Source organism: Macrobrachium rosenbergii, chromosome 4 (assembly GCF_040412425.1).
Source record: "Macrobrachium rosenbergii isolate ZJJX-2024 chromosome 4, ASM4041242v1, whole genome shotgun sequence".
NCBI classification, from domain to species: domain Eukaryota; kingdom Metazoa; phylum Arthropoda; class Malacostraca; order Decapoda; family Palaemonidae; genus Macrobrachium; species Macrobrachium rosenbergii.
Window position 1 is genome coordinate 12,441,597 of NC_089744.1, and position 18,905 is coordinate 12,460,501.

Consider the following 18,905-nt stretch of genomic DNA (forward strand, 5'->3'; position numbering starts at 1 on the left):
GATGTAAACTGCATTTTTATTGATTTTTTCATCAAAAAAACCTCAAAATTTTTATTATTTTGCCGTTTTGGAGCCATATTTCTTCCGTCCGATCGGCGTATGACGCGTCGTAACCCCAGAACATGCGTCGTAAACTGGGAAATAATTTCTGATGAATATATTTGAAAAGCGTTGTAACCGGGGACTGCCTGTATATATGTACTGATATACATACGGTACTTATGTTTCAGGATCTAAGGTATTAGGATGAATGGCACAAGATAAACAGGCCATCAGAACTACACTGTAAAGACAAAACCATAAACAAAAGGGGAAACTTCACTTGTTAAGTAACATTTCTGAGTTTACTTTTCCCAATGACTTGAAGGCTTCCTTGAAATGTATCCTCAATTTTTAGTGTTACAGCATAATATTCTGTCAGTATCTAATGTAAAACATGATGTGTACATGACTCAAGTAGCAGAGGGAGGTGTTACAATATTCCTGAAGGTTTCTGGAGAAATTTCCTGGGCTACAGAAGAAGGGAGAGGTGGTTAAGTCCTCTATGTTTGGAAACTTCCCTTAAATTTCTGGAACATCAAATTTAGGGGCTCATTTTGTAAACCAGTTTTCATCACACTAACCAATGGGAATATGAGAGGAATGGTTCTCCATTTTTGTACTGGAATTGGAGTGCCTGGAGCATGTGTTCAAATGGCTAAGGTGAAAGTGATGAGTTAGTGTTAAACTGACCATATTCATATAGCAACTTTTTAGGAATCTTCCTGTGAATTTAGATTTTAACCGATACATTATATGTATTATTGAGGACTTTTCTTATGAGTTATTGTGGATATTATCCATCACCCATGAACCTCAAACATCAAGGAATTTATTAGGAAATTTTGTTTTAATATGAATACAAATGTAATTTTGGAAAATGTTATAAAGGAGAAATTGAGGAACTATATTACACCTTCCTAACTGAAGGGTGACTCAATGATGAAGAGTACTATATGACAACTTTTTGGCATTTGTCTGTCCAGAGTAAAGGGCATTTTCACTTCGGGAATCAAAACCCTTATTATTGCATGGTGAATTCATTTATGCTTTATATTTTGCTGTGCTTATGCTTTATTTAATGAATAACTGTTTAGATATAAATAAGTAGCATTCAACTGGAAATCTTTCCCACTTACCTATTTTGTACATTTTCAGAATGGGGCCCAAGAAGCTAGAGGTGTGTATTGATTCTGTAGAATCAGCCATAGCAGCAGCTGAGGGTGGAGCAGACCGTCTAGAATTATGTGCTGCCTTATCTGAAGGAGGTTTGACGCCAACATTAGGACTTTTAACTGTTGTGAAGAAGGCCATTGCACCAAGATCTGTTGATGTGTATGTAATGTACAGCAAGACCAGTTTGTGCTATATTCTTTTAATAATCTCTATAATTTTGATTTTTAAAAGACAATTTTACATCACACAGGTTTCTTCTTTACAATTCTTGTCAAGAATTATATTTTAAAGTGTTAAGTGACAGCTTAAAAGTTACTTGAAATTGTTTTAAACACTAAAAGTATGGTGGATTACATATGCGATAAACTTGAATACTACTCATGATAGAATACCTTAGCACAAAAACATAATTTAAAAAAAAAATTCATAATAAAATTTATTATTTTGATATTTACCTACTGTTAAAGATAGCTTATATTTCTGCACTGATAGGCTAGTCAGCATTTTCACAAAGTAGCCATCTTTCTGCTATGACTTAGTTTCTGACCAGGTGTTTGCATTGTAGAAACTCATCCATATAGCCAAGTGTTCAAGTTCTGAGAGATAAACCTACTAGGAATCTTCAGTGGTCTTTCCAACATTCTGACATCTCTGTAAGGTTTCCCAGGCGTAATGCTGACCATTCCATGGTGTGTTGTGAGTCAGCATAATGACACTTGTCAAAACTCTTTGTTTTGTGTTACAAGATGGAGGGAAAAACGGAACCTGGATGTTGGTTTAAGAGTAAACTTGATAGCTCATAGTTTCAGTGACCCTCCTACAGAACCTGGCAACAGTGATGGTTTAATGAATGTTTTCTGTCTGTAAGTTGCAGTCTACAGTATTGTGCCAAGACTGCACTGTAATTGTGCCTGATTATTCTGACACATTCTCCAGCGAGGCCATGTTCCTAACAAAGAAAGCCATTACCACGTAGGAAGCTTCCTGAAGGGCTAAAATTCTCTAAGAAACAAGAACTACCTATTTGTTTTCTGACAGAAAAGACTGCAAATTGCAAAAATATACCATCACCACCAGATGAAGAATGGACTGAGGAGGAGTTAAGGAAGTTGACTGAAAATAATAAAGAACGGAGACTGGGCCAGGTAGAGCAACAGATCCTTGGCCTTCAGAATAATGTACTGTCGACAGTTGACTCAGTAGAAAAGAATTCATGCTCCTAAAAGATGGCACCATCTGTGTATGGGCAACAAATTCCTTGTGAATACTTGAGGCGCTGTACATGAGCTGAAATAAAGCGCCTTGAACAGCAATACTGTCCCTGCAAATACAGAAAGAAGGAACTTGCATGACTTACGATGTATTAATACTGTATGAGGAAAATGCATCCTGCATGTCCACCAAAATATCCAATTGTTCTTTTGGAAAGTCAATAAACCATCTGGAAAAAACTGAAAAGAATGGGGACAGATGCATAAAGTGGTACAGTCTTGGTACATCCAACACTGGGCACCAATCTCTAGTTGCTTATGGTGCTAGGAAAAAGTCAGAGGTAAAATGCAAGTGAATTATTGACACCGGCTCCATTGCATTCTCTCTAATTACAGCTTCCTACTGAGAACGAGATACTTCTGCTGGAGAAGACACAAAGGAATGGCTTTATAAGATTAAGCCAGTGCAATTGGTATCCTACCAAAACCTGATGGCTGAACAGATCCCCTCAAGGTATAAAATACCTGTTGAAAAAGAAGTACGACTTGTACCAACATATACCCCCTTATTGTCGTAAAGGAGAGTCAGCTCAGAAGGCGACCAAAAGGAGAAACCAAAACAGCTGCCCTTTTCTGTGCAGAATAAGCCTTTTACAACAGACAGGAGAATAACTGTTCTCATTTCTTGAAAACCGAGTTAGTATAAGCATGAAAACATTTGCCTGCAACGTCAGAAGTGGCTTTGACCATGCAAGTCAAAAACTCTAACACTCTTCCTTGTTAAAATCCCACTGGTGCCACAAACATTTTAAGCTGGCACCACAAAGTCCCTAAGCTGGCTCCACAAACACACTAAGTTGGTACCTCAACCTCTCTAGCTGGTGCAGAGAAGAGGCAACCATACTGAGCAAATATTCAGCAAAAGATAAAACTTCAATAATCTAAACAGAGACGGGGACAACTAACTACGTCTCGGCACATCCGAAGCTCTTGTCAGTCTCAAGTGTGTCTCTTCATAGGAATGAAACAGACAAGGAAAATTAATCTTCGACTGAAGATAGCTTAAGTATTGGTAAAGCTCTGGAATTATAAAAGGCCATTCTCTGTGACTTCAAAAAACCAGGAAAACAAGAGCTGGCAGACTTAAAAGAAGCTGTATGCACCAGAGTATGAGAAAAGTTTCAAAATGCACTCTAATTGAAGGAGAAAGCTTGGGTTCTCCAAATACTTAATGGGCGCTGAAATACTCAATGATAACCAAGACATATTCTCTACATAGCCTCTTTCCTCCACTAAACGAGGATAAAGTAAAGTACAATGCTTTCAGCAAACACTAACAACCTGAAGGAGAGTCTTCAGATTCAAAACCTTCCTGAGGAGGAGTTCTACGGGAGTGACCATTGAATCTGTGACCCAGTGAAAGGGATACAGGGAAATGCAGTCTGAAGCAAATTACCAGAGTCGACACAAGTTGGCTGAGCAACAGAAAACAGGCGCCAAAGAAAAACGGGACTTGAGAGCATTCCCATATGACACAGCCTTAGGAAGCTAAGTAACTAGAATAATAACTAGCTTGGAAACAACAAGAGATACTGTAAGCATGGTAGGATTGGAATGAGAAACATTAATAGGGGCAGAAGGAAGAGATTCGCCAATAGCCAAAGAAACAGCATGCAACAAATGAAGAGGTGCATTTCGAGGAGAAAAAGAAAGAACAGACAGAATTTATACTGAGAAGTAGATGTAAAAGAGATTGGTTTAAGAATCCACTGAGTCAGTGCAATATCAGAATAAGTACAACTCACTACAGACACATTATATTAATAACACTATCTATACCTATATAAATATTCCTATCATGTTAACCTCATACTAGATGCTGTGGACTCTTCCAACTGTCGAAGGGCAGTCCTAGGTTTGGGCTATGATGGGTGAAGGCACTAACACCTTACCTCTTACAAGGGAATGTCATCATGATCACACACTATGGGAGACCTGGAACGGTTCCCTAACTTAAATTCAGACAAACCTTTTACTGACCAAAATAAGGTTTACTTCCTGTTCTAACTTCTCAGTATGCTTTTCCTGAACAGAAGGGAAGTGGAAGGTGGAGCTAAAGAGGAAGTCTCAGTACTAGCCGAAGCATTTGTAGAGGAAAGAGCCATAGACTGAGCAGTGATAACTACAGGCGAAGGACCTGGAGAAGAGGGAGAAAGGACAGGTTTATGACCTGACCTCAATATTTGCTTTTGCAATTTATCTGCTTCCTTTCCCTTCCTATGCTAACAAACTTAAGCAGAAAGTACTTTGAAAATCCTACTTTCCTTACATCTATCCTTAAGATCACACCTTATACCCATGCAGCAGGCATTAACATCCTGCTAACACAGCAAACATTCCTACAGGCAAACATTCCTCCAGAACCTGATATTCTTAGCCTTGATTCCAGCTGGAGGCATCATAAGAAAAATGAAAGTTCAGTACTGTGAAAGCAGCAAATAAAACCATGAAATACTTATGAGCACCTACAGTATATGCAATGGTGGCATGGAGAATTCTGACAGACTAAACATTCAAAACACACCTGGTGGAGAACAGATGTACTAACAGTACAGTACTGTGGAAGCAGCTGACAGCCAAAAACATGAAATACCAATGAACACCTATATGCAGTGGTGGCAAGGAGAATTCTGACAAGAGCTTAAACGTTCAAAACGCACCTGGTGGAGAACAGGTGTACTAGACAGTCATCCAGACAGCCATTCAGTCTTTTCTTTTGTCTGAATACCGACTCGCCTATTGGTGAGGAGATATAAGCTATCTTTAACAGTAGGTCAGATTCATCCCATATAAAAATTATTCAGTACAAACCTATTACGGTGTATTGTGACTTATGTGTGTGTTGCACATGAATTCCTGACATGTCAGTCTGTTTGAAGAAAAAAAGATTATTTGATTCAGTTAGTATAGCACATGAACCATCAGTCACCTACTTTCCAGATAGTTAGGTAAATCATATTTTCTAAGGTTTCAGCGGGACCTTGCTGAAAAATAACTGATTGAAGGATGGTTATGTATACCCAGATAACAGGCATACTAATATCTTGAACGGAGGCAAATTGAAATGGCTAAGAAAATTAAGGAAGATGAATCTCCAAACCCTTTATGCATAGTGAAAAATTCATAGGACCAAAGAGTTGTACAACCTACAAACTCTCAAGGGAGTAAGAGAGTAGTCTTGCATTTGACGGGCTGGGTTAAAGTTAGTCAACATTGAGATTTCATGTGTTAAGGGAAGAAAAAATCATTCAAGATAATGCCATGTTAAGCCAAAAAATTGGGCCCCAACCACAAGAGGGTAGTTTCATGAATCTTATGGTGATTTGTATGGGGGAGCAAATTGGAAAAAGATGATAAAATAAACTGACTAACCTTGATTCTCTTCATGTTATTTCTGCATCATTCAAAATTTCATGTACAGTAAACACCCCCGTATTTGCGTTCTCACAATTCACGGACTCACGCATTCGCGCGTTTCTCTGTGGAAAATATCTACCCATTATTCGCGGAAAATTCCCCCATTCGCGGTATTTTTCACTGAGAAATATTCACTAATTAGTGTATTTTCATATAATTTCCATGAATAAATGCTCTTTTTGTGCTAAAACTATTAAAATACTCAGGTATAAGCATTTGTACAGGGTTTTTCTTCTGTTTAAACTATCAAAATTGGCAGTTGTAAGTGTTTTTAGAGGGGTTTTAAGTATTCGCGGATTTTAGCCCCGCGAATATAGGGGGTTCACTGTAACCGTCTTGGATTGAATATTTTTACTTTATGTAATTATATGTATCTTGTTGAATACATTCAAACTACTTCCTTCCTTTTCATTTTTTTTTTTTTATAATCAAGAACTTAACTAAAAATCTGAAAGTTGAGATGTATGTGGAGGGGTCATACATAAAATCTGAACTCATAACAAAAGTTTTCATGTCTGTAAGGTATTGAATGTTGTTACAGGCTCGTGTTATTCTTCTAGAGGATCCTGTCTCTTCAGTTTAAGATGTCTTCTGAGTTAAGAACCTCTTAGGGTTTAAACTTAAACCCTAGAATCTTTGTATTTTTAGGAGTTTAATTGAATTTGCTTACACTTGCTCCACTATTTAACTTAGTAATAAAAAGAAAATGTTTAGTATGCCACTGACTGTTTTCAGTCTTATTGAATGCCTATTCAAATTCAAGTCGTATTTATGTAAATAATTCACATAAAAATCCTCCAGATCAGCCCAAAGAGTCAAGAATTTTGACTTCTGAATGCATGCTAGATATGATTATTGTTGGGTGCAATATCTACAGTTCTAGAGCTGCAGGCTTCATTTGCTCCTCTTGTGACTGAATAAGGTGGCAACAAATTGTCAGGTTTCACCTAATGTGCTAAATCTGTCATCTGTTGGTTGTCAGAGAGAACATACCTCTGCTAATGCCAACTTCCTTGATCCCATAACATTTACCTTTACCTGTGTCTTATTGCATGTGATTGTGTTTTACCAAATATATGTATAATGTATGAACATATTTCAATGAAAATTGTTGGTAACATTTGTTGAATGCCTCCTCGAGGGGATAAATATGTTCCAGGTAAAGATGATATGAAAAATTCAGTCCTTAGGTTGTAATCCCAAAACAAAGGTTATTAAGTTTCCTCAAAAGCTGTTCAGTAGCTTTTGCTTTTCATCATGCAAACCAAGCAAAAAACATAGCCTCTTTGTAATGTAAGAACACTTACTTTAGCAAGAAGGATAAGGGTAAAGGCATCAAGTGTGATGAGCAATTTACATCACCTTTGAAATCAGATAGGTCAAAAGTATCACCTATTATTTTGTCTTTCCTCCTAATCTTTGAATCCTTCATGGAATCCTGAAAGATGTAGGAATTGTGGTGTCTGAAACATTGTTGAGATTGTGTGCCACTTCTCTCTCTCTTCTTTGAAGGGCTACAAGAAAATGATTGTATACTGTACTGATGTAAACGCTGGACAATTAAATTACTTACTTTGGGGGTAGCACTTTAAGGATGAATAACTACCTAAAACATCAAATGAAGATGTAAGTGTCAGAGAGCCCTGAAATCAAGAATTGCACAAGTGCATCTTTACACTACAGCATAGACTTCAGTGTGCTATGTCCTGTAAACAGCTCTAGAGTTTTTAGAGTTCATACAGTTTATTTGTCTTCATGTGTCTTTAGGTGTCAGCTAACAACAGTACTTTGTGTAAGCATCATACTTAGCCTTTCAGAGACATTGGTCAAGTATGATGCATCCGGCTGCTGTGGTAGCATATATTGGCATTTTTTAGTCCCTGTTTAAAGACATACATGACCTCTAGTGAATTACTGTATTGGGTTCTCAGGGCCTTTTTACAAGAGTTCTTTACTCTTGAGAAAATATATACATCCATGAAATAATACATATTCATAAGGGAGACTCTTGACACTCAAGAACTGAGGAGAATGGGATCATTACTCTGTGGGGCACAACCTAGTTGATGACTATAGTTTGTTTCACATCAGAAAGGGGTCTTCTTAAGGAGGGAGCAATGTTTTCTTATTGCAGTTGATGGCCCAAAGACTATGATAGATAAGGCTACAGTATTAGATTTCTTGTCACCAACTGAATCTGTATCTTGGGGGAACAAGGAACCATTAAACCATCCAAAAGTAATAAAGGAGTAAGTTACTGACTGCATCACTTCCTTGTCCTCTTTTCAAAAGGCATTATGTCCATTAGAAGGCATTTTCATACAGCTTAGAGCAAAGTCATGTGCAGTCTGCATTCTCTAGAGAGATAAAGCATCCATATCTCTGTAAATGATCCCTCAGTGTTAACATATCCAGTAACTCACCAGATGACCAGTGCAGGATCAGAGCAGTTCATAGCCATGGATGGTGACATCTTAAATATGAAGGTAGTCATTGAGGAAATTTATCAAGTTCATGAAGCTGACTCCAAGTAGGACTGAAACAGTTACGTTGATAAGTAAAGGTATACAAGAAATGGAACTCCACATTTTCATTGCAACTGGAAATACCCAATTTCAAATTCTAATTGGTCTACCATACAGAAGATATTGTAACCTAGAGACCTTTTTTTTTTTTTACCTTGTACTGTATATGTGTGTTTCCCTGTGACAAAAAAATTTTAGGGGCTGACTCAGACCCCTTTGATTTAGAACTTCATATGATGACAAGCTTTTCATTCATTGTAGAAAATTTAACCAGACAACTAAGTCCCATTTATAGTGTTTTAGGGCTCACTTAAAGGATTTATTCATAAATGAGAAGTAGAAATTTGGGTAAAGGTAAACTTACTGAATTAACACTTCAAGGCAAAAAGAGGTGAAAGGTAACAGATAAAAGTAAAATTTAGCAAGTAATGAGACTGGGGCAGAAGGAGGCTACAAAAATGAAAAAGTATTCAGTTCTGCCTACAGCCCATCACTCATGGAAAATTGTATGCAGTACCCCTAAATACAAAGTTGTGACCATGCACTTTATATTCAAATTAGTTATTTTTAGTAGGGACATTTTGTTTGCAATTTTGTAATTATTTTCTGTTCTAGGTTTTGCATGGTTCGTCCTCGTGGGGGACCTATGACTTTCTCACCAGAAGAAAAAGAAATTATTATAAGTGACACTAAAGCACTGGTAAAAGCTGGTGCAGATGGCATAGTTTTTGGTGCTCTCAAGTCTGATAAAACAATTGATGTGGAACTCTCTAGATCTGTGCAAGAGGTAAGCAGTGATGTAGATGCAAGTAAAATAAGACTTGTAAGTATTTTGTAGCAAAGTGTAGCTCTGGAAAGTTTTAATGATCAATTCTTGTAGCTGAGAATAAGAGTTCTCAGCTGTGTTGATGTATGTTTTGTGATTATTGTATGTAACTGCTGTTTTCATTACTAGTAGTGCAATTCTATTGTGGTTTCATGGGAGAGTTAACTTTTTCTTTGATATCTGATATCTTAATGATGCTGCTATGGACTGTACTTAGAACTTTATTCAAAATTTTCAGATTATTATTTTTATTGTCAAAATATCTTTGTATATGAAAACTTTTTAGTAACATGTTGAAAACTGGAGGGGAAAATTTGTTGCAAGAGTAAGTGGCTGCATGATTTTACATTTTATGTAATTTTATCACTCATGGTACTCATATTCATTTCTGTTGGTTTTCTTAATCTTTTTGTAGGCTGCTGATGGTCTTCCATGCACATTTCATAGAGCTTTTGATCTTATCCCTGATCAACTGGCTGGACTTGAAACCGTGATAAATTTAGGATATAACCGAATTCTTACGAGGTAAGAAAAGATTTAAATGCTTTGTAAGGTCACTTTATTATAAATACTATTTCTTATCCAGAATTTTAACTGGAAGGTCAAGTGCAAGAAGCATTGTTAAGTATATTTGGTACAGAATTGGTTATCAACAAATATCAGACAGCAGAGAGTTAAGAAATAAAGCCATTTTCTTACCCAGCACCATACTGAATTTTGATTTTACATAAAATTATGATTACTTGTAGTCTATGATATGCTAACCTTCTCATGCTTACCACCTATCCACACTTCTAAAGAAATAATTTGGATATAGGTACAGCACTAGACTAGATTACCGAGTTGAATTTCTGGACGGTGCAGGCCCAAGGAAATTTTTTCCTACTTCTGAAATAGGAAAAAATTGAAGTTGGAAAGCTGAGTGGAATTAAGACCTGAGGAGATGGTATTACATACAACCTTTGATAATGTCTGTAAGTCCTTCTGGCAAGACACCTGTATTGGGCAACCTCTATGAAGATTTGCTTATTCTTTCCTTTCAATTTGGTAAATTATGTCAATACTGATTCAGCCAGTTTTTCTTCATTGTTGATGCACTGTTTCCAGAGTATTTTTGGTTGTTTAAATTTTGAAGTTCAGTAAACTGAGTATTTTCTAGTTTATTGCCATTTGTTTGATATCAGAAAACAAATGAATAGCAAAAATGTCCCTCAGAAATTTTAATTACATTTATAATACCCATCTTAGATATAATGTGTGTACTGCTGTATCATAAGATTTTCATTATAGTCTTTAGTAATAGCAGTTTGTTATTCAAACAGTTTGCAGTACATTAAGTCTTGGTACTGTTAGCATAGAGGTAAAATGAATGATAGCTTAAAACTAGAGAACTAATGAGAAGAAATAATTGAAACTGTACTTGAAATAGAAACTCACCTCTGTAACTGAGCTTTATACACAGAGTACAGCAACAACCTGACACAGGCATTTGTACTGTGGCCCCAAACCTGTGTTAGGCTGATTGGCATCTATTCAGAATAATAACATATAATCGTAGAACAAACAGAGTTACACTTTATGAACATCAAATGTGTATAATCATGAAAATGTGTTAGTTTTGTTAGGTGCACTGTGAAATGCCAAATGAAAAAACAGTATTGTGCTAACACAAAACTTTATGCAGTTTAATAATGAATGAGAAAAGTGAACAGTTTCACTGGGATTCATACCACTGAACAGCACAGCACCAGCAGTGACAAAATGAGAATGGAAGTGTCACATGGCAGTAGAGCAACCTGCAAGTTTATAGTGTTCTCAGGAAGTTTGCTACATAAGAAAGCAATGCATAAGATGATTTATCCTCTAAACAGTTATCATTTTGCTGTATCTAAATTTGTAGCCATTCTGCTAGTATATGAAGATTATAATTGTCACAAAATTTCTTTGAAATGTGTCTTCTTTACATTGTACATGATGCCTTCTGTATTAATAGCTCATTTGTGAAATGCAATACAGCTGTACAGTTTTGATAGTGTTTCTGTTGGTCATACAGATACAGTATTTTCTTTTTACTTCAAAACTGTTAAGGATGCAAGCTGTGATGGAAGGAATCTACATGTGATGGTTTCTTAGATTTTGGTTGCATAATGAGATATTGTCAAAAGTACACAAAATTGGTAACAACTGCATATTTCCATAGCCAAATGTTTTTGTTTTAACACAACTCCATTGATTTAAAACTACCTATCATGCAGTCAGCAGCCCCTTTTAGGCACACTCCAAAAGGAGAACCCCATTGCCTAGCCAGATAAGAATCCTGTGTCTGCCAAGCAAGAAACACTGAATGTTTTACTTCCTGGAGTCTTTATTTTAACACTTGTTTTCATCTTTCATCCAGATTTTTCCAGTTGACTGTCTTATGTATGCCATGGTAATGATTTAGTGCATGATTTATCTTATTTTAAATTTGTTGAGGAGTACTTTCCCCTTATGGGCAGAAAGTGCTTTTAAGTGCCTTGCTATTGTTCCCAACTATTTTAAGAATACCTTTTACCTTTGAATGACTGCTTTTTATTAGAACTGCTTACTTCATTTTGAATAGGTATTCTTTTAGTGTTCTAGTGAGTTACATTTTATTTTAGCAGATATACAGCAAAATTTATGAGCACAAAGTTCAGTATCCATGTCTGGCTGTGTGTCTAATTCTTAAATACCCAATACCATATGCTAGAATTTGGGAGTTCATTCTTTATGAATGGTGCTTCATGGAGATCTTTATCTTCTGTACATTTTCCATTTTTATTTGAGAGTGCCTTTTCAGTGAATTAGATGTGAATTCATTTTAGATGTGAACTCATTTTAATTTTATCAGCCTTGGTAACACAAACCATGACCCTCCTATGAAGTAGCAGTCCAAGTTTTGACTAGTATAAAAATCAAGTTTCTTAGTTAGTCACACTCAGGTGGCTGCATACCTTGTCACCCTTGTTACTCTTGTTTTGATGCAAGAAGCCTTACAACCTAAAGAGCTACTCAGGCAATTGTAAATTAATAAGGTCGTGTTAAAACAGAGGAGCATTTAAATTTTTTTCCAACACAAACCCATCAGTTTAAAGAAAGTGCCTGCCTCCCAACCTGTTATTTCATGTAGTCTAGAAAACATATGAAATTACTGTTCTATACTTAATTACCACCAGTGGCACCGTGGGTTCTAGATGCATAACTAGCAGGTGGTAGGGATTTTTGTTTTGTCTTTTCAGGTTTACCTAAAAGGAGCTACTGACTGCAGGACAGGCAGTTGTAAACTAATGGATTGTTACAAATAAAAACAAATTTTCATTTAAAACTACAAATTCATAAATGAATCTACAAACACAGCTTATTTAAATCACCATAGAAGTCACTGAATTAGTGTAGCTAATGACTTTGTATGGATGTTTAATATGTTTAATGAAAATTAGGAAAACAAAAGTTTCTCTTAAACCTATGAAAATGAAATGGTAGACCATGTAAGAATATCATTGATATTTTTATCATAGCTGCTTTGAATTTGATAAACCTACTGCCTTGAATTTGATAAACATAGGAGATTACTATGGTGTATTTACTTTAGTTGTTATTTACTCTTAAATTACTTAATTATCCTGACAGTGGAGGACAGGCCAGTGCTGTAGAAGGCTCAGACAATATTGCTCAACTAGTGGCTGCATCAAAGGGCCGTATATCAGTTATGGCAGGAGCTGGAATCAAGTCTAGCAATGCAGCTTTGCTTTCATCAGCAACTAATGCTCAAGAATTTCATGCATCAGCAAGAATCCAGAGGTTAGTTTCTGTTCCTTATGCATTCCTAATGTGTTTCAGTGCCTGCCTCTTAAGAAGCAGACTTGCCATCAACATCTTGTGTTTATCAAGGATTAATATCACAAGATGAGAAAATACTTTTAACAAAAAATTTCCAAGCCTCTTGTAGGAAGCATATTTGGTTGCCATTCTTGTATTACAGTCTTTGGTGAATTCTAATTTTTCTCTGTTTGTGATATAATCTTTGGTCTTTGCTACACTTAAATAAAAAAAAAATGTGTTTTGAATATAACATTCAAATGGGATTTAGGACTTCCTAGTACAGTAGGAAAAGGAAAGATGAAAAAGGTGATGAAAGGTGAAAATTACTGTATATAAAAGATGGAAATGAAAAAAATATTGATGAACAGAAAATAATAATAAAACAGTGGTAGCATTTTGAAAATCTGAATGAAAGAACATAGTAAGGATGTTGGTATGACAGAGTGACTAATGGAGAATACTGTATATTGGTAACATGTTAAAAGGCTCAAATGACCCATAAGAAGGCAAATTATGGAAAAGTCTGAGAACCATCAACAACGATGTGCAATTTGATAAAAACAAAAGGAAATGCAGTGATGATAAGCTTACCTGAGTCTATGGCAACCTGGTAATGGTAAGGAGAGGACCAGGAGAGTGGGAAAAGAACATGACAGTACATATTATTTTTTGATATTTTAACCAGACTGTGAAGTTGAAATTTTAAACTTGCTCAGAAGTTTGATTGCCAGACCCCAGAATTTTAAGTCAAGTTGCAGCTCTGTCAGATATTCAGTTAAAACAGTAATTTGTTTTGTACCCCCTTCACTTGATGATGTCTTAACTGTGTGTCCCAGTGGTAAAATCATTCAAGTTGTGTCTTTCTTGGTAGTTTTGGAGTGGCATTTGATGGGTTAGGGCTTTTATGCCAGTTAGTACTTTCCCAGCTTTACACAATCGTAAATGAAGTTTTCTTTCAGTATATATTTGTTAAACTTTTGTGTATTTTGTGAAGTGTGTGTATGCCTTATGAATACTGTATGCTTATTAGCTTCATGGATAGGTGAAATGATTAGTAATTTTTCTGATAGTTTTCACAAATTGTTTCTGCTTGTTGATGGTTTCGTTACTGCAATTTTTTATGGATACCATATCTTGCTTGGCGAGGTTAGGCCATGCCTTTTAAAAGTTATTAAAGTTATCAGTAAACAATACAGGAGTTCCATATTCTTTGCTTTTTACCTTACATAAACAAAAGAAGGATAATTTATATAACTCCTGACAGGATTTAAAGGATGATGTAGCTTCTTCTTCAGAGTTGGATGAATGAGGTGATTCCACCTTTTCCTAAGCAAGTACAGTGGTTGCAAGTTCCTGCTATGAGCATGGAGATGCATCCCATCCCACCTGACCACATAAGCCTGCATCACTTGTAGCTAGCAATACAAAATCATTAACCCCAGTTCTTGAGCCTGTTGAACAGGTAGATGTAACTGTTACTAGTGCTATTGTTACTCAGATCTCTTTCCTGTGCCTGCTTGTAATGCCTGAGGTTAGCACTAGCAACCACTTGCACACAAGTTTTGCCTGCTCCTGTAATACAGGTAGTTTCTAAGATACCCCCTTTGATATCTGTAAGGTTTCCTTTTTTTCAGGTACCTGTAATACTCAGGGTGAAGTTTCAGGGTGAAGTTTAATTTCCGGCAAGCAACTCTGATTGTATTTGTTGTCAGAGGGAAAGTTCTTGAGCCTACTGCTTTATCAAATCTTTTTTCATAGGTTGAATGTGCTTTTGTGTGAGTATTCAGTCAAAGAAGTGTGACCATGTTTCTAGTTCCTCATGCAGGGTGGCCTTCCAGGTGTGGTGATCACAGATCATTGTCTCTCTCTCTCTCTTTTTCACACAGTTTTAGTGGCACTACTAGTTTCAGTGGATTTGTTTCTCTTGTGTAAAAGCTTGCATCTGCCTGTACTTGCAGAATCTCACTTATTTTTTTGCAGTTTCTCCCTTTATAGGTAAAAACCAGGTATGGCTTGTGCTCAGGTTATGCACACTTTCTCCAGCAGGAGCAGCATTTAGAATATTGGTCAGGAATGTAATAGAGGATCTGCAGATCTTGATTCAGATGCAAAATTTGTTTTCTTGTTCTCTCCCAAGATTGATGGGATCTGAGCAGGGATGCACTTGTGCTAGAATATCCATTCCTGTCACAGAAGCTGTATCTAGGACTAAAGTAACCTCTGACTAAAGTAACCTTTTTAAGAGTGTGATTCTTGTTTAAACAGACACTCTGACTATTATGAGTATGCTCATATCCTTATTTCTCTAGATACTTCTTCATTAGCAGTGATGGATTCTTTTCAGTGTAATGGTTTTTCTTCTAGATCAGTACAGCAGAAACAATTGGTGCCCAATTCCCTAAGCTTAAGAAAATGTGCTAACTCACTGACAGATATTATATTAGCTTTTCGGAATATGAGCAGACGTTTCATAACCTTTTTAAAATTCTACAATGTGATGTGAGCTTCTAAAAGACTGGAGTTGTATAGGGAGGATGTCAGCAGCTGTGCCTTACTCTACCATAAAATGTGAAGATTTTCATGAGGTTTTGAGCTTCATACAGCAGCTTCTATGGGTGTCATGCATGATAATGCTAACAAATTATTTCTTAAATCATGTTTTGAGAAACCCATGGCTACTCCATAGATTTTATCCCTTTCCAGATGTGATTTTGATAGGATTTACAAATAGGCTGCTGCACATTACATGCCTGTCAAGCCCCTCCAGAAGTTGAATCTTTACCTCATGATGACTCTTTTCCCAGGATAGCAGTGGTATGGTCAACACTGGAGGTAGATTTTAACAAGAAATTCTTAAGGGAGATGCTAGTAACTTAAGATAATGAGCGTTGTTTTTTGTAGGTTTTAGCAAAGCTTCTTGACAGTGGTATGAAGGATCTTGGGAATTTGTCCATGATGAAATGATAAAAGAAGTGTGTGAAAATGGGAGGGAAAAGGAGGTAGGTGTAGGTGCAAAATTGTATGATAAGAAGGTAGCTCATGAATTATGTGTTGAGTAACTGATGTTTGCAGATGATACAGTATCAATTAGCAGTATTTAACAGAAAATATAGGGACTAGTGAAAGAGTTGCAATTGTTCCCAAGGACAGAAGTGGAGAGTAAATGTGAGCAAGGGTAAGGTTAGGTAAATGAAAATCAGGAAGATGGAGCAAATGAATTATTAATATGAAATATGGGAGAATGAAAGCAGTAGTTTGGTTTAGGTATTTGGGAGTAAATATTTCAGATGATGGTAAGGTGAGAGAAGTGAACCAGAAGATTGGATGAAGCAAGGACGGTAGTAGGTTGTGTGCAAAAGGTGTAAACTTGTATTAGCGGAAGCCAAGGTTGGGATGTTTGAAGGGATTGTTGACCTAGTTTTCTGTATGGATGTGAAGTGCAGGTGGAAAATTTGATTGTTTATGTATATACAGTAGTGTGTGTGTGTGTGTGTACCAAGAATAAATGTAAAAGGTGAGAAATGTGGAAATACACAGTAGTGTTTAAAATAGTAATGAAAGAACGGACCAAATGAAAGAACAGACCAAGAATGTTTTGAAAGGGTTTGTTTATAGGAAAAGAAAGAAAGGATGGAAGGTTGGTAATTCTGAAGTGTAGAAAGGCTGGAGGACATTACAACATAGGAAGGGCTTGAGAGTGGTGCAAAAGAGGTATTAGGATGAAATTACTTATTTAGCTGCTCTTTTGAGTGCTTCTTGGTATTTTTCTCTTCCTCTTTTATAGCACTTATGAATTATAAACTTTTCACCTGCTTATCATCCTCCATTATCTCCTCATGGCCAAACCATATCAGAACACTCTTGAATCATCCTTTCACCTATGCTAACCACTTTGCCACAAATATTATGCTAACAGTTAATCTCAGTAGCTTCAGCCTTTTTTTTTTTATTCACATTCAACATTCACCCTAGATTTCCATAAGGAGAGATGGTTCAGCAACCCTCTTTTATACTTCTACCTAGGCTTCTGTGAACATTCCAAGTTTCTTTGCAATCTTTTGAAAACACCTTGCTACATTCATTGCTTACCTGTTCTGTTATTCACATCTAATCTCATCCTACAATTATCCATTACTGTACATTTACTCCCATATATCTACATGAATCAACTGTTTTCATTCTTTTACTATACATATTAACCAATCATTACCTCATCTGTGTTGGCAGCCTTAATTTTGTTTACGTTCACTTTCAGCATTCTCTTCTTACATTTTTGTTACATTTATCATGTAAACTTAATTTTGTTCACATTCACTATCAACCTTCTCTTCTTACAAACACTTAAAAATGTTTCACTAGTTTCTGCAGTTTCTCCTCATTATCCCAATCAATACTGTATCAGCTTCAAATAGAAGCCATTCCACTATCCATTCATAACCCATCTTATCTCTCAACTTTGCACTCACACCACCATAAAGCTATTAAGAAACAGCAAATGAGACAATGGACCTATGTAGCTGCCAACATCCCAGCTGCAAAGACCACTGTAAGTGCCATATTGTTAACCAAGCCAAAGGCCACATTAAAATCAAATTGAACATGTCTCCACATATAAGGTTACCATTTATTTGAGCTGTGCACTTTTTCACTCAGACTTTTGAAATTTGTTATGATGTGATACCTGTTCTTGATATAATTTTTCTTCTGTTTTAGAACTGTTGGCTCATCAAACAAGTGTGGACCAAAGATGGGTTTGAATGATGACTGCATAATCTGGGTGACTTGCAAGGAGGAGGTGAAAAAAATAAAGGAAGCTTTAAATTGAATCAGACATCAGCCATTTTTATAATGTGATAAGAAACTTTCCATAGCTTTGTAGCAGTAGTTCCTGTTGAAAGTGAAATACACCATTATTTTGTCCGTGTAGTTTTACTAATCTTTCCAAGTATTGTATTCTAACAGGAGAAGCAAATCCAAGCCTCTTATTGAAATGGGTCAGTTCAATGCTTATTCTAAATAATACATGATAAAAGACAGTAAATACTTACTGCATACAATAAAGCTTCAATTTTTTTTTTTTTAAACACTGAGAAACCCATAAAATATGGTAATAAGAATACATATCTAGTTTCCCAAAAGGAATTACCAATTTGGTATTGTAATTTCACATTGCAGATTGAAGCATCATGTGGTGGAAATATTACATGTATTAAAGAGAAGCTCTCAACTACTGCTGACAGCTAGTCATAAGTATAACATTTTCTTTGTAAGTTATTCAATGCCACCTTACAAAAGTGGACTGATAAGTTTCTTACTGATGGAATTATAATTACGTAAGTAGTGCATTCCAGTGTGATATAAGAGTAATGCATTCCAGTGTGATATAAGAGTAATACAGTATCTCCATATAGGACGATTAAGGATGGTAATATTGTAGAGAGCTGTGTGGTGTTTATGTTGAATATTAACACTAATAATAATGAAATTTGCCATGTACGGTTAGCTACCTGTTATTGCAATACAGAGAGCTGAATTTTTCATCAGCCTCCAATAATCAATCATGCATCTTAATTTATTTCTTTAAAACCATTAGTTAATCTTATTATACTATATAAAAGAACTTTTGTTTTTCATGTATCATTAACAATATTCTCATAACAGACTAGACCACATTACATTATTGTCTTCATGTAATGTACTAATGAGTAAATTTTTATGTGTACGTAATTGTAAGTTACTTGTCTTGGCTTTTTTTTTTTTTTTTAGGCAGAATGATCATAAAATATTGAAATTGGTGATCTAGTTTGG

The 18,905-nt window shown here is 36.0% G+C and overlaps 1 protein-coding gene across 3 annotated transcripts in view; it reads left to right on the forward strand.

Moving 5' to 3' along the window:
• LOC136830541 (copper homeostasis protein cutC homolog) overlaps positions 1 to 18,017 on the forward strand; it is a 190,566-nt gene extending 172,549 nt beyond the window's left edge. For all 3 annotated transcript variants that reach the window (XM_067090060.1, XM_067090057.1, XM_067090065.1), the window contains 5 exons: positions 1,198 to 1,374; positions 9,044 to 9,215; positions 9,670 to 9,779; positions 12,906 to 13,076; positions 17,811 to 18,017. In XM_067090060.1, the coding sequence (XP_066946161.1) occupies positions 1,199 to 1,374; positions 9,044 to 9,215; positions 9,670 to 9,779; positions 12,906 to 13,076; positions 17,811 to 17,922 (741 nt within the window). In that variant the 5' untranslated portion in view covers position 1,198 and the 3' untranslated portion in view covers positions 17,923 to 18,017. The remainder of the gene's footprint in view (positions 1 to 1,197; positions 1,375 to 9,043; positions 9,216 to 9,669; positions 9,780 to 12,905; positions 13,077 to 17,810) is intronic.
• Positions 18,018 to 18,905: the final 888 nt, after the last annotated feature.